Raw genomic sequence first — 25708 nt, forward strand, 5'->3', positions numbered from 1 at the left:
ATATATATATATATTTGTTTATTTTTCCTCTATATTAATTTGTTTGTTTGATTTTCATTATTGACAACTTTAAATATATCTTTTTAAAAACATAAAAAAAATTCAATTGCTAGTAAAAATTCAATTGATTCATAAAATAAATTTTTCTGTGTCACATAAATGGGACAAAAGAAGTAACATGTATTATTTAATTTGAAACTATGTAAAAGATATCGTACATCTCAATAATTTACAATATATTGACTCGTGAAATTCTATTTATGATATATATATATTGAGACAATGGAAGTAACATATATTATTTAAAAATTACATAAAAAGTACTATAAGTTATAATGATTAACAACTTAAAACATTTAAAAATCATATTATAATTTGATTAATTCTCTAAATTTTATCTATATCGAACAATATAATAATATCACTTCTATTACAATTACATAAAAAGATAGATAAAAAAGAAAAATCTGAAGGGAAAAACATAAGCACAGCAGAATTTCAGTATTTAGTATCACTAGGTCCAAATCCTTATAATTTTACAAATAAAATACATACATTAATAACAGGAGAAGATCCAAATAGATTTTTTATATTCTCCAAATATTTTATCCATTTTTCTTTGAAATATTGGAGGTGCTGTTTTTAATCCAAATGGCATAACTAGCCATTCAAAATGTCATCTTTTCTCATATAAGGTCTTTTAAATCTAAAGCTCTGATACCAAAATATGGTGGTATTTCAATAAAGATAATATTTCAATATGTGTGTGTGTGTGTGTACATATATATATATATATATATGTATGTATATATAAAGTTATAAGTAAAACTAGTTAAAGAAGAACACATATCAAACACGTGATGATGAACAAATTAGAGAGACCAATTTCTTTGGAATTTCTTGGTGAACGAACCTTCAGAGAAAAAACGTCTACTGGAAGAGATATATATAGAACAAAATATTTTAATAAATGGATCTATTTAGTCTTTTTTAATCTATGCTATTCTTAATTTAGTCTCTTGCTTGATCAATGAAATTTATTAATATTTTTTTTGTTTATTTATTTGATTTTTATTTACTACAGAGTTAAAGAAAATAAAAAATATTTTAAAATATTATGTCCTTAAACATATTAGGTAGGAACTTAGAATTAAAAAATAATAATATTATTTTTGAAACAAAATAAAGCGAAAAGTAAGAAAAAAAATGACATGAAGAGAATAATAGTATAATAATACTCTCTGTCCCAATTATGAAGAGGTTTGGAGTACAAAAGTCAAAACACTTAATTTTGACTATTAATTCAACTATAGATTCTTTAAATAATTTAAAATTATAGTCACATATTTAACAACTAAAATGAGAAAAATACTACAATTAAACATAGCTAATGATTCTAATATTTTTTTAAAAAAAAAGTGAAAAAATTATAGTAAAAACTAAAAAGACTGATTTGTTCTTTAATAATAGTAGTACTTTCACGTAAGATGAGCCAAAAAGAATAACAATTATTTTCGGTGTGATTTTATATAACTTACTTTTTTATTTAGTTATTAATATTGAAAAATGAAAACTTTCCTTATTTGATAAAAATTTGATGATACAATCAACATTTAATTATGTTAACATTTACTTATTTGATGAAAATTTGATGATACAATCAACATTTGGTTACGTTAACATTTACTTATTTGGCAAAAAATGTATAAGAATATATTCTTTTATTTAAAATGTAAAAGTATTCATTACCCCTCTGAATTTGAAGCTTTTTATTCGGTGTATATTTAAATTTTATTTTGTTTGAATTATCTCCCGGCTTGTTTATTCATTCAACACGTGCACATTTTCTGTCCACCTGGCGTAGAAATTAATTCACACTCTACTAGGCGCGTGAGAGAGTGATTTTTTGCCACGTCATAAAGTTACAACAGTAAAAAAAAATGTAAAATCTCTATTTTTTTTACATTGACCGGCCGCAGACGACATCACCTCGTCGTCGTCATCATTATCGAAGCCCAAGGGCCAGTTCTTCGGGTAGCAGTGTTGTTTCTCATCGTTGAAAAAGGATAAGGATTCTGATTCAGCTGATCGAGCAAGGTGAGAGGAGATGGAGTGTTATGTGAGCTAGAAGAAACCGTGTTGTTTTGCAGCGGAAAGGAGGTTAGAGTGAAGAATTGATTTTGCATCGGAAAGAGAGATGAGAAGAGGAGATACAGTGGTTGGTTGGTGGTGGAAATTGACGGCGACCGGGAAAGGTGTTGGAATATGATATTTATTTTTTGCCATTTTAATTTATCTAGGTGGCTATTATTTATCCAGGTGGAAATTCACATCATCACCATTTTTGCCAGCTGACGCGCGTGTGTAGTCACACTAGGAGCAACAGACAAAAAGGGGTACGTCATAGTGGAATAAACAAGTTTGAGGGATAATTAATACAGAATATAGTTTAAGTATACACCAAATAAAAAGCTTCAAGTTTAGGGGGATGATGAATACTTTAGCCTATTTAAAATTTTTAAAAAACTGTATAAAAATATATTCTTTTATTTAAAATTTTAAAGATAATGATTGAAACTTTATGAAATCGTTATATTATTGATAGAGACAGGAAAAATAACTTGTAAGGCACACCCTTAACCATCTTTACATGGATCTGGTAAAGACGACAAAGTCTCACTCTTAAAACTCAAATAATTAGATGGAAAACACTTTGTATCAAATTATTATTTCAAGAAGTTTCCAGATTTGTATTCTTGTTAGGAGGAATAAATGTTTTTTTATTGGTGTACGTTTTGTGCACCAATAAATGTTTATACGGACGAAGTGTTTTATTGGTTAAACACTTTGTCCCTATTTACTTGTCCATATTTCCTATTTTAGATGTCCCCATTTACTTGTCTATTTTGACAAATCAAGAAAGAATAATTTTTTTTTCTATTATACCCTTATTTAAACTTCTTGAAAATTTCTAAATTTTAATTCATCCTTTTTAAAAGCATATTTAATGAGGGTAAAATTGTAACTTCACTATGTTAATTATTATTATCTTAATATGTGTGCCTTTTCTAAAGTGGACAACTAAATAGGGATAGAGAAAGTATGTTGAACCTAACTTATTAATTAGTTCAACGAGTAATAATTAATTAAATTACAAAAGACATTATTTATGTTTTTATTCTTATTTTATTAAATGAAAATATGTCAGACCTGACTTAATTTCAATTCTCTTGGTAATTTGTAGCTCGTTCAATCTTCAAAAGATTTTCTTGTTTCGTTAATTAATCAATGAATGGAGTGAGTATCTCTATTCCAACCAATACTCACATATAATGCTAATTAATCCTATGGATTATTAAGCTTTCAAGTATCAAGTATATGCCTTGTATATTCTTACTGATTAAAAGGTTGAGAAAATAGACAATTTAAAATTTTAAGTTTGTGAATTTTAAATTATAAAAAAATGTTATTTAATGAGTTCAATTTAAACAAAATATTTAATTATTTATATATATTAAGCGAATTTTTTAATAACAGAAATATCAAAATTTGGCCTAAGTTATTGAAATTTACCAAACTCATTAATATTAGAACTCTTAACTCAAAGATATTTTAAAAAAATATAGTACTTAAACTTATTCAATTATGTGTTTTTTATATTATACAACCGATACGTAGTTATCAATGTAAGAGAAGGTGGTAAAGCAGCCATACTAATTGTAAATGATGAGGAGCTGCCAAAGAGGGAAAATAGTGTTCGAGCCATACAAGAACACAATGAGCATATACACTACCATAAAATATTTTGCGTTTATTATTTAGCGTTAATAATATAAGTATAATTAAATATTAAATTAGCGCTCTATATAAATGACATTAAAAAAATTTAGTGCTTTAACAATAAATTAAAATAAAATTAATTTAATTATCGTTAAATATTTTTACATTAATAAATATTATCGGTAAAAAAATCTATTACTCACTAAATGTCAGTTTTGCGGCAGTGTCACCTAAGGATTATTATAGCATATATTGACTAAATGTGAAAAAAGACAAGTCAGCTATGTAGTCTTTCTAGAATTTTAGAGATTCATTTTTAATTAGAATTTTCCACAATTCTATTATTTTTCCAAGTTGGTGGCTTCTGCATTTTATGTTACAAAAATCAAGTATATTTGTTATTAATTTCCCTGGTTGCGATAGATGTATTTTCTGTTATATTGATAGTATAGTTAGTTCTTATTTTATTTTTTAAAGTATATATGTTATTATTTACTATCAAAGAATATAGTGTCGTGAATGAGATTGCTCTTCTCTTAATCATAGATTTTGAGTTTGACCTCTAAGTATAGAAAAAATCTGGATAGGGAGAACTTCTGCTTGAACGAGGCCCTATTTAATACAAATTCAGAATATAAGTACCAGATATCGAATACCAAAAAAAATATATATGCTATGCACTTGGCTTTTCCGTTTGAGGCTCTTTTCCCCCATCTTTTTTTTGGGACAAATATGATCTTTTTTCCCTCTTACATTAAAGTGCCTAACCTTTTCATGTCACATGTACTGTTTATAAAGCACCTGTTTGAAGTATGTGTGTGTTACAATTATAATTTCATTTCAAGTCTCGTAAAGTCGCAAGGAATCAAAAGGAAATTGAAAAGAAAAGAAATTAATAACAAGGACATAAGTGGTCTAGCAGTTAATAAATGAGTGAAAATAATTTGAAAAAATATACAAACAATTTTCTAGTTAAACACGCAAACACCGCAAATAAAAGTCCACACTAAAATTCTAAAAGATTATTATTCACTCAAGGCGAATTTAGTATTAAAGTTATAAATTCAGAAAAACTTAATATATATCTTTTGGCTAAAATTTTGTGATAATAAAAAGTCTTTTAAGTTATTATGCATGTACTGCACGCCTATTTTGGAAATGTTGTAATAGTGTTGCAAAAGCTAAGGGGGAATACAAATTGACTTGCAATGGTGCTTTTTCTAATGGCTATCATAATGTTAAGGTGGAATCTGTTTCTCTCATGATTATTGGAATGATCACTCGTACTTGCGTTCTTTCAAATTGTAAACTATTAAAAATAATATATGATATATATTATGAAATAATACGTAATCGATAAAACTACTAATCTCATTTCCAGAAGACTTCCTCCCACCTTGTTGTTTTGTGGAAAAAGTAAAGCAAAAGAATCTTCCAAATATTAGAGTTAATTTTTGTCTGCATATGTATTAAAAATTAGTCCAAGTTGAGCTAAACAGTGGGAGTAGTTCAGAAACTTATCTACTGGATCGAGTAGTGTGTCGCCGACCACTCCTTTAAATATCCCCATTCCTTCCACTTTCCTCTCATACTTTCACACGCTAATACTTTCTCATTACACAAATTAAAAAATAGTCAATAATTTAATATGAATAAACATCACATTCTTCAGGAAGATCATCAAAATTCTTCTGGCAGTTCTTTAGCCATGAGTTCCTCTTTTGGAACAACTACTCCAGAAAGACTTTCTTCTTTTTCTCAAGAGTCTGAATCTGCTGCTAGCACTCTTCAGAGTCCATCTTCTTCAGATTACTCACCCAGAATTACTCCAAGTATGTTCAAATTTCATTGCGCTCGTCAGAGTCGCATACATCATTTTAAATTTGTTGAACAGCGAAGATCCGAATTCATACCGTTTAGATCTAGTAACAGAATTATAAAATTAAATTATCTCAACTGTTTTATTTATGCAATAATTACAGGTCATGATGATTCAGCTGTAATTATTCAGAAGAGGAAATTTGGGAAGAAGGCAAAAAGTTATGCATATAGAATTCGTGAGCATGGTACGTGTTAGCATCTAATTCTATTACTAGTATTTACTTTCCGTTTCAATTTGTTTGTTCTACTTAAAATTTTCCTTTTCTACTCTTTACATTAAAACAATTTGATTTCTTTTTTTGTTGCAGTGAAATTGGGTTCGAAGTTTTCAGAAACGGTGAAGGGGAAATTGACGATAGTGAAAGAAGGAGGGAGAAGAAATATATTCAGGCATATGTTTCATGTGAATGATGGCGAGATATTGCTTAAGGCATCGCAGTGCTATTTGTACACAACAGCAGGTCCAATTGCTGGGATTTTATTCATATCAACTCATAAAATTGCTTTCTGCAGTGAAAGACCCATCTCTGTTCCGTTTCCCTCTGGAGGAATTCTCAGAACACCTTACAAGGTTAGTTACATTACATTTATAATGTTAGTTTAAGAGCAATCTTGAATTAAATTATATTCGCGAAAGTGTTTTTTTGTTCAATTTCACATAATTTAAAAATATTTTTATTTGATTGAGTGGTTGGGGCGGTCACAGGAGACATAGGAACAAATCCGACCTCCTTAGCCATGAGACTTGATTAATGCAATTTATATTTTTACTTGATTTATGAGCTATTGTTCAAAACCGTCATACTCTGTATTGTTATTATTTTGCGGAAATTAGGAAAAGAAGGGGAAAACACCATAGTAGAATGATTTATAAATGATATTTAATACGAAGATTCGGTCGCACGCGGCTTTCAATTATTCCTTCGAAATCACTCACTGTGTGTTGTTTTTTATTGGTTAGTTTTAAGAGTATTATTTAAACATGTACTATTGGTATTGTCTAGTTGTCATGATTTAGTCAGAGAATCTTTTTAAATTAAAATTAATAAATAATTTTTACTTATCATTTTAATCTACACAAAATCAATTGTATGTAGCACAAAAGAAAAAGTTAATTTTTCTGTTTTAGGAATATTTCTAATTTTGGACATTTAATTTATGCAGGTGGTTATTCCAGTGACGAAAATTAAAAGAGCTCTTCCGAGTGTAAACGAGAACAAGCCATCTCAAAAGTACATAGAAATAGTAACTGAAGATGATTTTGAGTTTTGGTTTATGGGTTTTGTACGATATGAAAAAGCTTTCTTGAATTTACAAAGAGCTATTTCGATGTCAAATTAAATGTTTTAGACATATAATGTTTAGGATTTTAAAGAGTCATTGTTAGTATCTAAGTTTTTTCTTTTCCTTTTTAAATTTTTTGTTGAATTGGCGGCATTTTAGGACTGGTTATTCTTTGTTCTTTTCTGTGGATGATCATAATTTCAACTATTTTGGCTATAGGGATATGGATTTTATGTTCAAGTGTAATTATCTATGGTTATTTGAGGTACTTTCCCTGAAAAGTGTGAAATCTCCTAATTAAGTCCTTGATCCTTCTAATTAGTTAAATTATTATTCTATTACTTAACGTCTCTCAAATTTAAGCCTTTATTTTATTTTTGACATATTAAATAGAAATAATGTACTAACAAATTTCTTAAACCTCCAAAAAAGAGATGAGGCCTTAATAGTTACTAATATAAGAAAAATGACGAAATCTCACCTTTAAATTCTCTTATTATCATTATTCTCTGTTAGTTTTATAATTCTCCAAAATCGCTGATTTCGCGCATAAGTTTAATGTATCAGCGCATCAGATTAATGTATCTCGCACATCAGATCAATGTATCTCGCGCATCATAATAGTGTATCATGTGTAAAATGTACATAAGATTTTCTGTAATTATAAAATTATAAGGGACAAATGATAATTTTTCCTTAAAAGTATATGATTTATGTCCTTTGCCTTATTATATACACACATACACATACAATATATATATTGGAATTTTATATTTGAATATATCAGAGAAGTAAAGAATCGTCCTATCATTTATTCTATTTCATCCTATAAAATATCAGATCAAATAAAATCTATTGAGCGAAAATAAATTGATTAACTAACGAGATTGAATTAGCTATAAGAATAAATTTATAATAAAATGAACAGAAGATTATGTCAAATAAAATTAAGATATCTTTTAATTTTCACTTTAGACCACCTTATGCTATTACAATATGATATATAAGTTTGACAAGTCTTAAATGGGATTTCGTATCTAATTTTTATATGTATTTGTAGTGCACGTATAATATATAATACACTATAACAGTAATTATTTCACGAATACAAGTCGTAACAATCTTTATTATTCCATTACATTATCAACACTACTACAAGACTTACTCTTCCTTATTAAATTTATTCACTGATACATTAGTACCATAGCATAAAATGTTAATAATTCTAGGCCTTTTGAGATGTAACTTTGAGAGGTGGATCTCTACCAACAAACAGAACTCTTTTTCCATTTTCCTCAAGTACACCAATTTCTCCACAAAACGGTCTACATGTCTCACAAACAACAGGACAATACACAAGTTTGTAAGCATCCTCGTACTTGTCAATATTAAACCAATTTCCTAAAGTTCCACGACCAGGATTTCCTTCTACTCCGCCTATCGTAACCAAATAACGTTCTGGAACTAATTCAGTATTAATTCTCCGTACTGTGGAAGAATCAGATATTTCCATAGACGTAAATTTTACGTTCATATCTGTCGATAATCTAATAGTATTTTCTTTGGGATCCACTGGTGAAAATTGAACGTTAACGCCGATTACAGAATCATGGGCGTTTTGGCATACGACCAGCGGGTTGGTCCGGTTCCTAATGGATGCAACTTGAAGTCTAGCCGTTTAGTCATAATTAAATTTATGTATGTATGGTTTAACATTTACTCAGTGTAACCTATGTGTGCCTTAAAAATTTACACATTAAACCGTGGGAAACCAATTATAAATCCACCTATAATCTTTGAACTTGTTGTACATATTTGAATAATTGTGTCACGAGCATTTTAAAATGGTGAACTTAAGTATATAGATGTTTATGAATGGACAAAGTAAGAGACGTAAGCTTCTTGTACATGTATACTTTGGATAAGATGATCTCTCAAATTTGACAAATCAATTATGTTTTTTTAACGTGAGAGATACTTACCATTCAAACGATTTCCTTTTGTTTTTTAGAGCTATATGTTAAAGAATGACAAAAGTCCCACATCGGTGGTTAATGAGATGGGTGGACTCCTTATAAGGCTTGGGCAATCCTCCTCCCTTTGAGCTAGCTTTTGGGGTGTGAGTTAGGCCTAAGACCTAATTTCACATGGTATCAGAGCAGGGCCCGTCTCCCCCGATGCTGGGGTCCCCAAAACTAAAAATTGCCCACGCACCAGATGCTAAGCACTGGGCGTGAGGTGGGGTGTAAAGAATGACAAAAGTCCCACATCGGTGGTTAATGAGATGGGTGGACTCCTTATAAGGCTTGGGCAATCCTCCTCCCTTTGAGCTAGCTTTTGGGGTGTGAGTTAGGCCTAAGACCTAATTTCACATGGTATCAGAGCAGGGCCCGTCTCCCCCGATGCTGGGGTCCCCAAAACTAAAAATTGCCCACGCACCAGATGCTAAGCACTGGGCGTGAGGTGGGGTGTAAAGAATGACAAAAGTCCCACATCGGTGGTTAATGAGATGGGTGGACTCCTTATAAGGCTTGGGCAATCCTCCTCCCTTTGAGCTAGCTTTTGGGGTGTGAGTTAGGCCTAAGACCTAATTTCACATGGTATCAGAGCAGGGCCCGTCTCCCCCGATGCTGGGGTCCCCAAAACTAAAAATTGCCCACGCACCAGATGCTAAGCACTGGGCGTGAGGTGGGGTGTAAAGAATGACAAAAGTCCCACATCGGTGGTTAATGAGATGGGTGGACTCCTTATAAGGCTTGGGCAATCCTCCTCCCTTTGAGCTAGCTTTTGGGGTGTGAGTTAGGCCTAAGACCTAATTTCACATGGTATCAGAGCAGGGCCCGTCTCCCCCGATGCTGGGGTCCCCAAAACTAAAAATTGCCCACGCACCAGATGCTAAGCACTGGGCGTGAGGTGGGGTGTAAAGAATGACAAAAGTCCCACATCGGTGGTTAATGAGATGGGTGGACTCCTTATAAGGCTTGGGCAATCCTCCTCCCTTTGAGCTAGCTTTTGGGGTGTGAGTTAGGCCTAAGACCTAATTTCACATGGTATCAGAGCAGGGCCCGTCTCCCCCGATGCTGGGGTCCCCAAAACTAAAAATTGCCCACGCACCAGATGCTAAGCACTGGGCGTGAGGTGGGGTGTAAAGAATGACAAAAGTCCCACATCGGTGGTTAATGAGATGGGTGGACTCCTTATAAGGCTTGGGCAATCCTCCTCCCTTTGAGCTAGCTTTTGGGGTGTGAGTTAGGCCTAAGACCTAATTTCACATGGTATCAGAGCAGGGCCCGTCTCCCCCGATGCTGGGGTCCCCAAAACTAAAAATTGCCCACGCACCAGATGCTAAGCACTGGGCGTGAGGTGGGGTGTAAAGAATGACAAAAGTCCCACATCGGTGGTTAATGAGATGGGTGGACTCCTTATAAGGCTTGGGCAATCCTCCTCCCTTTGAGCTAGCTTTTGGGGTGTGAGTTAGGCCTAAGACCTAATTTCACATGGTATCAGAGCAGGGCCCGTCTCCCCCGATGCTGGGGTCCCCAAAACTAAAAATTGCCCACGCACCAGATGCTAAGCACTGGGCGTGAGGTGGGGTGTAAAGAATGACAAAAGTCCCACATCGGTGGTTAATGAGATGGGTGGACTCCTTATAAGGCTTGGGCAATCCTCCTCCCTTTGAGCTAGCTTTTGGGGTGTGAGTTAGGCCTAAGACCTAATTTCACATGGTATCAGAGCAGGGCCCGTCTCCCCCGATGCTGGGGTCCCCAAAACTAAAAATTGCCCACGCACCAGATGCTAAGCACTGGGCGTGAGGTGGGGTGTAAAGAATGACAAAAGTCCCACATCGGTGGTTAATGAGATGGGTGGACTCCTTATAAGGCTTGGGCAATCCTCCTCCCTTTGAGCTAGCTTTTGGGGTGTGAGTTAGGCCTAAGACCTAATTTCACATGGTATCAGAGCAGGGCCCGTCTCCCCCGATGCTGGGGTCCCCAAAACTAAAAATTGCCCACGCACCAGATGCTAAGCACTGGGCGTGAGGTGGGGTGTAAAGAATGACAAAAGTCCCACATCGGTGGTTAATGAGATGGGTGGACTCCTTATAAGGCTTGGGCAATCCTCCTCCCTTTGAGCTAGCTTTTGGGGTGTGAGTTAGGCCTAAGACCTAATTTCACATGGTATCAGAGCAGGGCCCGTCTCCCCCGATGCTGGGGTCCCCAAAACTAAAAATTGCCCACGCACCAGATGCTAAGCACTGGGCGTGAGGTGGGGTGTAAAGAATGACAAAAGTCCCACATCGGTGGTTAATGAGATGGGTGGACTCCTTATAAGGCTTGGGCAATCCTCCTCCCTTTGAGCTAGCTTTTGGGGTGTGAGTTAGGCCTAAGACCTAATTTCACATGGTATCAGAGCAGGGCCCGTCTCACCCGATGCTGGGGTCCCCAAAACTAAAAATTGCCCACGCACCAGATGCTAAGCACTGGGCGTGAGGTGGGGTGTTAAAGAATGACAAAAGTCCCACATCGGTGGTTAATGAGATGGTGGACTCCTTATAAGGCTTGGGCAATCCTCCTCCCTTTGAGCTAGCTTTTGGGGTGTGAGTGTCTGTGGCAAAACTCACCAAGGAATTATCTTGTAGTGTGAGTTTCTTTCCTCACTTTTGTATACTGCAGGAACTTTACAATGGCAAGGTGATTGGGATTGGTAAAGAGATTGATGGTTTATATCTACTACAAAGTACTGTTGGTGCAAGAGTGAATTCAGCTTCAACATCAATAAAGGGTGCAAGTTTGGCTGACTTGTGGCATTTCAGACTTGGATATCCACCTATCAAGGTTATAGAACAGATACATTCTCTTAAGAAGTATTTCAACATCTCCACATACAATTGCTGTCAAATATGTCCAGTGGCTAAACAAAGTAGATTGAGTTTTCCTACAAGTAATTCTAAGTCAACTCATAATTTTCAACTTCTTCATGTTGATCTCTGGGGACCTTACAAAGTTCCTACCCATGATAATAAGCAGTATTTTGTGACAATTGTTGATGATTTCAGTAGATTTACTTGGCTTTGTCTAGTTCAACACAAATCAGATGTGCACATTATATTGAAAGACTTTATGTTGATGGTTTAATACACAATTTGGTGTTAAAGTTCAAGTTGTGAGAACTGATAATGGAACTGAGTTTTTTAACTCTAAATGCAGTGTTTTGTTTTCTTCTCTTGGAATAGTTCATCAGAGTTCATGTGCTTATACACCTCAACAAAATAGTGTTGTTGAAAGAAAGCATAGACACATATTAAATGTAGCCAGAGCACTAAAGTTTCACAGTGAAATTCCTATCAGATTTTGGGGAAATTGTGTTAAAACTGCAGCCTATCTGATAAACAGAATGCCTACAACTGTATTACAAGGGAAGTCACCATATGAACTTCTTTATAAACGAGCACCTAATCTAGAGCATTTGAGGGTGTTTGGATGTATATGTTTTGTATCAGTTTTGCCAAGAAGAGATAAATTTGCTCAAAGAGCAACAAGATCAGTCTTCATTGGGTACTCAGAAACACAAAAAGGATATAAAGTCATGGATTTGGAGACTCATGTCATATCAGTGAGCAGGGAGGTTACATTCATGGAAGATTCATTTCCTTTTAAAGATGTTATCACAGAAGAAGTATCATCTGCTCCCATACAAATGGATATGTTTGATCATGCAGATGATAGTATACCTTCAAATTCTGTAGATTCTAATGAACATGTTGAGGAGATCAATCCTATACAATCTGAAGTTGATTCTTCTTTAGAGAGTAATCTGTTGGAGCCACAACATAGTGAAATCACAGGTGATGGTGATCTTACATCTGCTAGAAGAACTGCTAGACATTCTAGGCCTCCTCTTTGGCATAAAGATTACATAATTTCAACTAAGTCTAATATGACTTGTTCATATCCTATTGCTAATAATTTGTCATATGATCTCTTGACACCATCTTATCAAAATTTTATCAAAGGGTTCTCAGTTATAGTGGAACCCACCAGCTTTAAGGAAGCCTCCAAACACCAACAATGGGTGGATGCAATGCAGTCTGAAGTAGCTGCTTTAGAGCAAAACAATACCTGGGCAATAGTAGATTTGCCATCTGGTAAACACCCTATTGGTTCAAAATGGGTTTATAAAGTTAAACTTAAGGCCAATGGTGAGGTGGAAAGGTACAAGGCAAGGTTAGTTGCCAAAGGCTATAATCAACAAGAAGGGTTGGACTATCATGAAACATTTTCTCCAGTAGCTAAGATGGTCACAGTGAGAACTGTGATTAGTGTTGCAGCATCCCATGGTTGGCCTCTTTTTCAAATGGATGTTCATAATGCCTTCCTTCAAGGTGATCTCAATGAAGAAGTATACATGGACTTGCCTCAAGGATTTCAGAGGCAGGGGGAGAACAAAGTCTGTAAATTGTTGAAGTCCTTATATGGCTTGAAACAAGCTTCTAGGCAATGGAACCTTAAGCTAACTGAGGCTCTAGTTACTGCTGGTTATTCTCAAAGTTCTTATGATCATTCTCTTTTCACAAAGATGGTTGGAGATGATATTGCAGCAGTGTTGATCTATGTAGATGATCTTCTTATAACTGGAAATAGCAGTGTTCTAATTGAGGATCTAAAGGCTACATTGCATAGTAACTTCAAAATGAAAGATCTTGGTGATCTAAAGTATTTTCTTGGTATTGAAGTACTAAGATCAAGAAATGGTATTGTTCTTAGCCAAAGAAAGTATGCACTGGAGTTGATTTCTGACTGTGGACTTGGAGGTTCAAAACCAGCAAGCACACCTTTAGAATCAGGTGTCAAATTAACTACTGTTGAATATGATGAAGCCACTGCAAAGACAGATGATCCTTTATATGCAAATGTTACTGCATATCAGAGATTAATTGGTAGGTTGTTATACTTAACAACTACTAGACCTGATATATGTTTTGCTGTACAAGTTTTATCACAGTTCATGCAAAAACCTAAGGTGTCTCACTGGGAAGCTGCATTGAGATTGGTTAGATATATTAAAGGATGTCCAGGACAAGGAATACTGCTTAGCAGTGAAGACAGCAATGAAATGGAGGCATTCTGTGACTCAGACTGGGCAGCATGTCCAAACACAAGAAGGTCAGTGACATGGTATCAGAGCAGGGCCCGTCTCACCCGATGCTGGGGTCCCCAAAACTAAAAATTGCCCACGCACCAGATGCTAAGCACTGGGCGTGAGGTGGGGTGTTAAAGAATGACAAAAGTCCCACATCGGTGGTTAATGAGATGGGTGGACTCCTTATAAGGCTTGGGCAATCCTCCTCCCTTTGAGCTAGCTTTTGGGGTGTGAGTTAGGCCTAAGACCTAATTTCACACTATACATAATAAACGACTTTTATTAGATCAGCAATTAATATATATTAACTTTTTTGTGTACCAATACTTTATATTAAATAAATTGTCTTATACATGGGTGTGTTTATTTATTTAGACAACACACACAGGTACATTACCTACGTTATTCATATATTTTCTTCGGATCATACAATTCCATAGTTATTATCCTTAACGAACACAACTGGAAAGCTATCGCCAATTTTGAGAACTAAACGCCTTTGTTCGTAGACATAATGAATAGTAATTTCACTGCATGTGTCTTCGTAATTATTAGGACAAAACACCAAAATATACATAGGATTAACCTCTTCATCATTGTCATTTAATTTCTTAATCTGAAACCAAGTGTTCATTTTCGAAGGATTTCCGGTCTCTCCACCATTAGTTGACAAGAAAGCTGGTTTCAATACAGTTCCTGGGATATTACCTTCTACTTCCCACACTGTGTTGTTACACATCCCAGTTGGATTGTCAAGATAGAACTTAATGTTAACATCACTTGATTCAGTGATTTCTATTTGATTTGGTGCCCTTGGTTTGAAAAATACTGCCCTGCCTTGGTCCGAATTTAGCGCGGTTTGCATCACCTGTAATTAAAAAATAAAATAATTAGATCGATTTGTTGAGATATTATATAATCAAAGTATCTTATATTTATGTGGAGATATTTGATTGGATACACATATAGTACAAATTAAAATATCAAGTGTTATGTCCTAGATCATATTCACTATTGTTAATATCACAATTTGAATGAAAAATAGTTCTCCTCATGTGATTTTGACTATTTTTACTTCATGGATTAATCCATTAGCTTTTCATTGGACTAAGATCGATCGTGATCTAATTAATTAATTATTCTTATTATGATATTTGAGATTTATTTGGAGTCTAGGCTTGGTTTACTAGATATTGAACCCATGTTATATTAATTGTTCATGTTCAGATGTTCAGTTCTGATTTAGACGTATAAATGTGTTATTTGGCAATTTTAAAATAGAGTCTTTATATATGTCTTGAATATTAATCATTACCTTATAATAATATAAAAAGAAACGTATATCGTATAGTGTAAAAATATACATAATCTTTTTAACTGTTTAATCTTTTAAACTAGATGATCGAACAACAAAACCTGAAATGGACAGACGAAGTTAGCATCTTGAGCCTCTAATATGGGTCCTCTGGTAACTCCGCCGCCTCCTCCTTCTAATACTGGTGGCGTGACCACAAAGTACCTAGAGTCTGATCTGAGAATTTCACCATTAGTGTCACGTACCACTTGCAACACTTGATTAGGAGTGGTTGTAGCACTAGTCCATGTAGAACAAAATGCTACAACAACTGAAATTAGCCAAATAATCCTCTTCATTTTAATTAATTGATGGAGAACCTCTAAATCTACCTTCAATTTATAGATTACATGAACCAAAAATATTACGTTCACGTTTCTAATTATAAATAAAACAAAGACATATTGTTTATCAGGAAAAAAAATTACAGCTTATTTAAAAAAAACATATTATATATTCTTGATTTAGAACAGATAACAAAACAAGGACAATAAGTTTCATTTTTGATGTTATTCGTTATATTTTACTTCTCTATATTCGCAGAAGGATAACAATATTTTAAAGTTCTCACCTAGATAATATGAAAATTTAAAATTTTAGCGCTTATTATGTCATTTGGGTCTAGTTGATCTATGATATATTTTTTTCTTGGATCACTTTTATCCCTTATTTGATTATAGGGATATTTTACGTTTTGAAAAATCTAAGCAACTTTAGGGTCAATAATTTTTTTCCCAATTGTAGCTTTTATAAATATTTAAAGATTTCTAAATAGCCTACCTTGATTTAAATATTAATGACTTCTAAAGTTCCTTCATCCAGCTTCTTAATCTAGATAAGGTTGCTGCGTGTCTATAAATTCTTCAATAAAATCAACTTAAATTAAATTTTTTAAAAAGAAACAGTCATGTGTTCACGTATTATTTTCCCTGTCTTAAATTATTTTTTGTATTTTTCGAAAATAGTTATCTCAAGTATTTATTATTTTATAAGTTCAAAACAATTAATTTTCCCTTATTGTATGCTTAGTAGTTAGTAATAGTTATTTTTCCCAATTCAATTTTTATTTACTTTTTGAGGCTTAAAATTAGGGGACGCTTAATGCATGAATTATTCAGTTTTACCAATTTTACAGCGTCTCCTTAATTTGTGTCCTTCTTCCGCCCCACATGATCCATCATTAAAAAAGAATTTAAATGCAACTTGAGCTATTAAAGATGTATTATAATTGCATATTGAGATTTCATGATATTGTTTTTGAGTAAGCATATATGCTATTATAGTTGTATTAACTTTGCATAAATATTTTATAGAATTTCTATTTATGAAATTGCGACATGAAATCTAATCCTTGAGCGAGATATATAAATTTCACACGCTTACAAAAAAAGCATAAGTGAAATTGATGACTTTGAACGGGATATTCATATTTCATACTTGTGTAAAATTTTGAGTCAAAATTTTAGATCTTGAGTGAATATATATATATATATATATATATATATATATAAAATTAATCCTCAAAATTTCGAGTTGATGATTTTGGATGCTCATAAATACAACTCACGAATCAGGAAAAATAATGTACGCATTACCCTTACAGTTCTTAATAAAGCATTTATACATATAAAGTGAATTTTCAGATATAAAAAACATAATTTAAGTTAAAATAACTGAATTCCATGAAGCTACGTAAACGAAGCTCTAACTTCACTTTTGCAGCATAATCAGATTAACTAACATGTGTACTGTAGTAGTAGATATGTACTGAGCAAATCGGAGAGATAATATAATATACTTCTCTCGCTGTTCATTTTTATTTGTCATATTGTGGAAATCAATTTGACTAATTTTCAAAGTTAAATTAAATTACATTACTTCAATATTTTAACAAAAATATAGGTATTCAAAATCTATACAAAAAATACTATATATTGCAGTTTTTTACATATCAATACGATGAAAGAATTTATTATAAAATATCAAAAGAGAGGGATGCATTGGAAGAGGGAATAGAGGTATATGACAGGGGATTGATATTAGTAAAAAAGTTGAAAGTTAACATTGTCAATTTAATTTTTGTAAAGAATTTTTATGAATTTGTGGATAGTCATAAGTTTGAACTTTTGTAGCTTTTACTAGATATTAGCCATGACAAGATTTTAAATTCATAGCTAAAATTCTGTAATTTTTTTTAATTTAAAATGTAAGAACTTAAAATAAATCAATTTAATTTTTTTTAATTTTCGACTTTTGATTCAGAAGTGTATATATATATATATATATAATAATAATAATAATAATAAAGCTGACAAATAACTTTGTAACATTTATTTTTATAGCTAAGAAAGTTAATGAATTTGTGGATAGTTTTGAAACTCGAAAATTTGTAACTTTTACAAAATAAAATCCTGAGAAGTTTTTTTTTGAATTTTTTTAAAAGAACTTAAAATAAGTTATTCAGACATATTTTAACTTATAAATAAACTCTAACTTATGATTATTTATTAATACATCAAAATTCAAAAGCTCAATTAAATAGGCTCTTTGTTTTTTTTCGAAATAGGCTCTTTGATAACTATATACATTGTGATGCTATCTTATAGAGCCTAAATTGGACCACTTATATGAATAGTAAAATTATGTATGGCTCCACATATATCTCCTTGGCCTAAAAGACATTTAGCAAGTTCTATTTTATATTTTCAATTATTTTGACGATTAGAGTGATCAATGACAGTTTTGTAATTTTATACATTATTTATAGGAAAAGTTATAAATTTATGATTGTGTATAATTAATGGTCAAAATAATTTTTTAGAAAAAATCATTTTTTTAAGATCACAAAAAGTTCTGTTTCATGTGTGGCCCCGTAAATTCATATTATTTTATTTTTAAAAGTCAATTTGTATTTTTTTGATTGTAATAATAATGTGAAAAATATTTATACCTCTATACTCTTGACAATTCAAATAGTTATTTTTATTACTACTACAATATATTCAATATAATCCTACAGTCTTTCATCTATGTAATTTTCTTTTTAATTATAGATATATTTTTTTAAACATAAGTATTCATATAGTTTTATTTAACTTATTTTATCTCCAAAATAATATTAATTTTATCTTAAAAAATTATGACTTAAATAAGAAAATAAAAATATCACAACTCTAAAGAGATAAAAAAAGAAGAAGATAGAGTTGATAATGTAAGAATAAAAAAAAAAGAGACAAAGTAATAATTGCATAATTGTAGTTTAAGAAAAAACATAATCAATTAACGGGATAAATTTTAAAATAGTGTAAATATATGAGATCAAAAATTAATTTGACATAGAATTATGTATCATATACTTAGGAAACTTCCACAATTGATAAACTACTGATTGACATTAATTCATGTAATAGTTAACTGCACTTGTTCGTAATTATACTATTTTACTTTTGAAGATGTTCTAAGTATGAAACAGTTTGAGAAAAAATTCTTAGAAAGAGTCGCTACTTAATGTTATTTTTTTTAGAACAAGAGACCTCAGTTGGAACTTTGAATTAAATTACAAGTGATTTGAATTTTAACAAACTAGATGCATTAAAATTTATTCGAATCATTTTAGAAATAATAATTTGAATCAATTTGGTCAATTAAAACATGAAAACTTTTTTAAATTAATTGAAGAATAAATAAAAATTTTGACTAAAAAATACAAGAGTTTGACAGAAAGTGATTTTTTTATTAAAATAAATTAACATAAAGAGTATGGTTCATCTTTTGAAAATTTAATTAAATTAAACCAAATCAAATAAAAAGTTAGTCAATACAAAAGAAAGAAAATAAATAAGAAAGAGAGCATAATTTGAATTTGGGTTTCTTGGCCCAATTCACTGCTTCCCGTTCTCATTCCCAAATGATAGCATATACACCAAATGTATATTCAATGTATACACCATGTATACAGACTTTTTTGGATTCCCGGACCTGCTTATAGATTTAAGATTTGTATTTCTGCAGTTCTTTTAACCTGTAATTCAATTTTTGGCACGTATCATGCTTCGGTCATCCTGTATATTGATGTATAAGGGTTGTATATCATCCCGTTTTCAGCTTTTCGAGAACTGTATTTTGCTTCCCTTGCACAATATATCAACTTCCATCTTAGAACAATGACCAGGGGCTGGATCCAACTCAAAAGATGCAGGGAATATGTTCAAAGTGAACTCAAATTTGGTGTCACATGATAAGAGAACAAATGAAGAGATTAGCATTCATTTGTGCCCCCAAAAAATTAAAACTATTGAAAGACAGAAGCAGCCATGATAATTTACCACTTGCTAAAATTAACACTTAAATAGGAAACAAAGCGACAATGAAATCACCCCATTCATTCATATTTTTTAAAAAACAAGACCAAAGACAATAGTTCCATGTTCAAGCATAATGTAACATATGGAGATTTTTTCCAAGCAAACCCCTTTAAAGACTCATGAATTCTTTAGACCAATAAATATGAACTCTTCATAAGCAAAATCTATTCTAGCATGATCAAAGAAAATTCTTTTAAAAAATAGGCCTAAAGAAGACATTTTATCTCAAGTACATATTCACAACAAGACACACATCTTGAAGGCACAACTCTTATAAAAAAAAAATTAATTAGGCCAGCTCAATTATCAATATATGAGAAAAAAAACAAATGATTAGTTACGGAAATTAAGAGTAGTGATCTATGAATTGATACTTGTAAACATATAGCATCAAATATGTTGTTATAATAGCATCCACAAGCAACTTCGTTAAGCAAATCATAAGCCTACTGAAAGGATAATTATATATACAAGTATATAGGGAAATAATATTTTAATCTACGCAATATGAGACTATCTTAATTTTTTTTTTTTACAAAAACAGTATAAACGTGCTCCATAGTAACGTTTCAGGCTTTATCTGATTAAAAAAATTAACACCGTTAAGTAAATATATGTTATTGACACTCAATACCCCATGTCGTGGATAAACGGTAGCTCTTATATTTCAAAATCAATTTTGGGCTTTCTCATTGTAAATCCGTTCAATAGTGTTTGATAAAGAAAACCGTGAACACCAATATTGTATTAGTTGTGTACTTGATAAAAAATAGAAGCACATGGAATTATTAACACCAGAGAGTTCACATGAGGGAAAAAAATTATGACATATATTGCTCATTGTAAAAAAAAGAAAAGAAAATGATACTACCAAGAAGACATCCTTGAGCATCAAGCTAATTATTTGGGCTACATTACAGTAGATAACTGAAAGGAAATTAACACAATTGGACATCTACCCACAAAGAAACTAACATAATTGCACTAATAAAAACTATTCACTTTAATTTAATTATGATTGGGATTTTTTCAAATTTGATTTACTGAAAAAATGTTACTGTGAGTAACTTTTATAGCTAAATTTGTAGGATTTGAAGGCCCATGACTGTATTCTTAAAAAATGTTTTAAAGTTTTAGGATTTGATTCTAGATTTTCAGGATTGGATTCGATGGCTCGTGATTGAATTCTCAATAATGTTATTGTAAGTACACGTTTTACACTTAAAACGTTACACAAAATAACATATTAGCTTTAAAACGTTACTCACAGTAACATTTTTCCATTTCACATCGCCAACTGCATCAGTTTTTGTCCATTGAATTTTTAAAATAAAAATACCCTAAAATGTTACTATGAAGTACGTTTATACTATTTTTGTAAAAAAAAAATTAAAACATATTAATTAGGTGATTTGTTTTTAAACATAACTTATTTTGATAAAAAATACAATATATTCATCTTTGTTTCTCTGTATTTTTCTTGCTATTAATCTATCTCCAATTTATAGACCACCACATATACATATTATTGGAAGGATTGACCAAAATGAGCTATTTTTAAAACCAATTCACTAAAATAATATGTTTTTAATTTTTTCACAAAACTAGTATAAACGTACTTCATGGTAACGTTTTAGGATATTTTCATTATAAAAATTCAACGGACAAAAAGTTAACGGGTTGGCGACGTTAAATGCATAAACGTAACTATGAGTAACGTTTTAGGTGTAAAACGTTACTCAAGAGTACGTTTTTGGAGAATCCAATAACGGGCCACTGACTCCAATCCTGCAAAGGCGGAGTCAAATCATTCAATTGTAAACACCTAAAATGTTACTTTGACTCCCGTTTCTTAAGAATCCAATCACGGGCCTTCGACTTCTGCAAATTTAGAATATATTTAGCTATAAAACGTTACTCATAGTGACGTTTTACCTTAAAAACGTTGCTATCAATTACAACACTCTGTTAAAGTCATATTCCTCCATTTTTCAAACTGACCAAAGTGACTATAAATAAATGTTGTTGTAATATTTTGCATATTCAAATATAATTCAGCAAAATTTTTCCTTGTGTGGTCCATTTTAAAAATAATATTCACAAAATTTCATCAGGTATGATTTAAATAAGTGAAGTTTATCCTTTGTTATGTTCTTATTATAGCTTTAAAATTATCTTTCTAATTTAATAATATTGTTTTAAAAAATATTTTATATTTATGTGTAGGATTAAGATGACGAGCTTTGAACATAATGTGATGGTTGCTTTGTATTGGGGTGGAGAAATAATTACGGATATGAACGGATTTAGGTATACTGAATGTGCTAGAACAATTATTAGCATGTCGACTTCAACTACCTATGTTGAATTGGTTGGATTGTTGCATGAGAAAATGGGAACATATAGTAAAAATATTCATATGGATATTTCTGGAAAATATCCATGTTCAATTCAAGGTAACAATACAAGGTTCATTGAGTTTAAAATTGAGAATGACCAATCTTTGTTACAATTTCTTTTCATACCTCAAAAATTTGCGGATAAGATTGATATAAATGTTTTGGAGATGTATGTAAAGACTGTATCGACAGATCAAAATGTTGCATTTCAAGTTAGTGGTCATCATGGTTTAGAAATGATTGAATTATCAGGACTATATGGTGTTTATAGATCAAATCGTAGCTCTTATAGCTCGATTTGCAGAAGTCGAAGGCCCGTGATTGGATTCTTAAGAAACGGGACTCAAAGTAACATTTTAAGTGTAAAACGTTACTGTGAGTAACGTTTTACAGTTGAATGATTTGACTCCGCCTTTGCAGGATTGGAGTCAGTGGCCCGTGATTGGATTCTCCAAAAACGTACTCTTGAGTAACGTTTTACACCTAAAACGTTACTCATAGTTACGTTTATGCGTTTAACGTCGCCAACCCGTTAACTTTTTGTCCGTTGAATTTTTATAATGAAAATATCCTAAAACGTTACCATGAAGTACGTTTATACTAGTTTTGTGAAAAAAGTTAAAAACGTATTATTTTGGTAAATTGATTTTAAAAATAGCTCATTTTGGTCAAAAACTCCATATTATTGCATCGCTTCATTTGAACGTTTTCTTTTTTACATGAATAATACCTATTTCGTCTTTGAATGTCTGAGACATATATTAATAGTAATAAAGTTTTGACAAGAAAGGTAAGATTTTTTGAAGTTTGGCCTGTGAAAATTAGTAAAGGTATAAGTTTTGGCAAGCCATATCAAATTTCAGGCAAAAACGTTTTAGTAATGAGCTTCACAAAGGCAAAAATGTTTTAAAGTCAAGATGCAAATTTTTAATTTCAAACACGTACGCCTAAATTTATTTTTAAAACATATAAATTTCGAAGCCCTTTTCATTGACACACATCTATGACGTGAGTCTCGACAACCTTTGTAAAAATGTTTCAAATTTGGCTTTGATAAGTTAGGAAAAAATTTGGTAAAAATAAATGAAGTGCTGCGTTAATTTAAAGTCCACAACTTTCTTAAGAAAATGGCCTTGATAAACCATATCAAACACCAAATAAAAATATTTAATGTTTGACCTTTGTAAAGCCACACTTCAGATAAAAAATCTGAAATCAAATATAAAATTTAAATTTCACTTGTATATGTATGAAATTGATCTCAAAATGGGTAAATTTGCAAACACAATTAAAAAGCAGACATAAATTTAACGAAGACATTAAAACGGACCCATATTTACAAAACTTAGCATGGGATTTTCATTTAACAAACATCGCGAGAGTGTCCTTTTTTTTTCTTTCAAAAACTCGAATGAAACTTTTACTCAAAAAGTGTAAAATTTTGCTAAAATTTTACATATGTTTCATGCTGATTTATGATAATTCAATATAATTACAATAATATTTTGTATAACTTTCATACAAGATTTATATTAATTCAATACAAGTACTATAATAACTTGCAAACTTTAAAATACAATATTTACACACCTCATCATATAATTATAATACATTTTTCGAACTTGTGTCTCGAGTTCCTTTGTGTATTTGTTTATGATTAGGAGGCGGCTAATGGTATACTATAGGCTTGCGTTTAAAATTGTAAAAATCTTAGATAATTATTCTGATAATATGATTAACTAATATTGAATGAATGACCAATATGAATTGTGATACAGTGTTGAGACTGACCCATCATTAATCAAAAATCTCGAATTTAAACCTAAATATGAAAAAATCTTTATTTTGAATGCTGTTGGTGCACGATCCATATTTAGTTCCAAATTTTCCATTCTTATCATCAACTCTAGTTGCAGTTGCAGTGTTGCGTGCCAATAATGGATATATTTTAATGTGCCGAAGGGACCATTAGAGACAACATAACTAAAACGTGTTAATGTAGTAGGTTTATTAGTTGAACATATACTATATAGTATTTTAGAATCAATTTGTTTTGATAAATAGTATTTTACAAAAAATTTTTGGGAGAAATAAATATTTATGAAAATAGAGAAACTATTTTTTCATAAAAAAAAAGTTAAAAATATTGTTTCTTTAATTGTGTTGATTTGAAAAATACTTTATGAGAAAAATAAGTTTTTTTAAAAGCATGGCCCAATATTGATGTTTAAAGACGTCTTTTTTAATTATTTATCAAAGATAAATTAATTCTAAAAATTTGATCAAATAGGCTCTGATTTGTCCATAGATATTGTTTTGACATTTTACTATAGAACCAATAGAAAAATTTTTGTTATTATAGTTTGATTTCAAATTCAAATTCAAATTCATTTAGAAAAATATAATTTTGTTTAAATGTCGATCAGTAACTAAAATTTGGATATCTATTTTATAATATTCGTTGCATTTAAAAGGTATCTATGTATTACCTTTTTAGTATCATTATTTTATATTATTATATTATTCAAAAAATAATATACATCCATATATTATATACAAAGAGTATAAAATAGAAAAGAAAAAGGAAACACATAGTTAAATTAGATCGGTCTAAATGCAATAATCCAAAAGTGTCACTAACAAAAAAAAAAATTTGCTTCTAAACTGTTGTGTTATTTTATTTGTTTGTTATGAAAGATATTTGTGTTTTATTTTTCCTTTTCCCCTATCCAAAACCTTGCAATTGGCCCCACTGAACCATATTATAAAAAATAATAGATATATCGTGGTGTGAAAATAAACGTGTACTAAACTAGAAAAAAAAAACATAAATCAAAAAATCTCCAAATTATTATAATTACGACATCTCTTATATCTTATTACCAAAAGGAAAAAAGGTCTCTTTAGATGATCGATGAGTTCTTTGATTACTTATGCGGATTCAAACAATTTTCATTTTTATCCGTTAGCTTTTGAAATTGAGCTAGATTCAAGTATTCTATATATATTATATCTAGGGATAATTTTATACAATAACAAACTAATAATGTAAAATAAATACAGTAGCTATCGTTTAATTTATTTGTGTTCCATAGCAAACTGTGTGTCAGTCGCCTCTCTCCCTCATATTCTCGCTCGTCACTCTTCCTCTCTTGCTCCATGTCGCTCGCCTCGCTCGCTTTGTACAATAGAATTGTATAAATTGTGTTTCCATTTATATAAAGCGAGAGAAAATTGTATATACACACACAAATGCATATATCTCCGTCTTATACATTTATAATTATACAATACAAATATTTTCCTGCCCAAATATCTTTTGTCTTTCACTCTTTCTCGTTTTATACAATTCGATTCAATTGTATACAAATTCAAATTTTATACAGATATACAAACACATACAATTGAATTGAGAGGCTAACAACGATTTATTCAAATGAGAGGCTAACAACAATTTAAACAAACGGTGTGCCAGCGAAATTATACAAATCTGAAAAGGAATCAACGAA

General features: G+C 31.3%; 3 protein-coding genes across 3 annotated transcripts; 1 reads left to right on the forward strand and 2 right to left on the reverse strand.

Moving 5' to 3' along the window:
• Nucleotides 1-5320: 5320 nt before the first annotated feature.
• Nucleotides 5321-7226, forward strand: LOC107012804 (putative GEM-like protein 8). The gene is made up of 4 exons (XM_015212730.2): nucleotides 5321-5612; nucleotides 5763-5846; nucleotides 5970-6232; nucleotides 6826-7226. Exons 1-4 carry the CDS (start codon nucleotides 5429-5431, stop codon nucleotides 7000-7002), a joined length of 708 nt encoding a protein of 235 aa, XP_015068216.1. The 5' UTR covers nucleotides 5321-5428; the 3' UTR covers nucleotides 7003-7226.
• A 792-nt stretch (nucleotides 7227-8018) lies between these two features.
• On the reverse strand, nucleotides 8019-8758 carry LOC114076517 (kunitz trypsin inhibitor 2-like). The gene is made up of 2 exons (XM_027915636.1): nucleotides 8733-8758; nucleotides 8019-8615 (listed from the first exon to the last, which is right to left on the reverse strand). Exons 1-2 carry the CDS (start codon nucleotides 8756-8758, stop codon nucleotides 8171-8173), a joined length of 471 nt encoding a protein of 156 aa, XP_027771437.1. The 3' UTR covers nucleotides 8019-8170.
• A 5618-nt stretch (nucleotides 8759-14376) lies between these two features.
• LOC107014145 (miraculin-like) lies at nucleotides 14377-15735 on the reverse strand. Its single transcript, XM_015214000.2, has 2 exons — nucleotides 15499-15735; nucleotides 14377-14950 (listed from the first exon to the last, which is right to left on the reverse strand). The coding sequence occupies exons 1-2, from the start codon at nucleotides 15733-15735 to the stop codon at nucleotides 14507-14509; spliced, it is 681 nt and encodes a 226-aa protein (XP_015069486.1). The 3' UTR covers nucleotides 14377-14506.
• Between the last annotated feature and the right edge of the window lie 9973 nt (nucleotides 15736-25708).

The sequence above is a fragment of the Solanum pennellii genome, chromosome 3, assembly GCF_001406875.1.
Source record: "Solanum pennellii chromosome 3, SPENNV200".
NCBI classification, from domain to species: Eukaryota; Viridiplantae; Streptophyta; class Magnoliopsida; order Solanales; family Solanaceae; genus Solanum; species Solanum pennellii.

Excerpts from the sequence above, each read along its gene's own strand:
- LOC114076517 (XM_027915636.1), bottom strand. The coding sequence starts at position 8,758 with ATGTACAACAAGTTCAAAGATTATAG. Across the intron at positions 8,616-8,732 it reads AACAAGTTCAAAGATTATAG|ACTTCAAGTTGCATCCATTA; the intron begins GTGGATTTATAA and ends CTAAACGGCTAG.
- LOC107014145 (XM_015214000.2), bottom strand. The coding sequence starts at position 15,735 with ATGAAGAGGATTATTTGGCTAATTTCAGTTGTTGTAGCATTTTGTTCT. Across the intron at positions 14,951-15,498 it reads ACTTCGTCTGTCCATTTCAG|GTGATGCAAACCGCGCTAAA; the intron begins GTTTTGTTGTTC and ends TTTTAATTACAG.
- LOC107012804 (XM_015212730.2), top strand. The coding sequence starts at position 5,429 with ATGAATAAACATCACATTCTTCAGGAAGATCATCAAAATTCTTCTGGC. Across the intron at positions 5,613-5,762 it reads CTCACCCAGAATTACTCCAA|GTCATGATGATTCAGCTGTA; the intron begins GTATGTTCAAAT and ends CAATAATTACAG. Across the intron at positions 6,233-6,825 it reads TTCTCAGAACACCTTACAAG|GTGGTTATTCCAGTGACGAA; the intron begins GTTAGTTACATT and ends TAATTTATGCAG.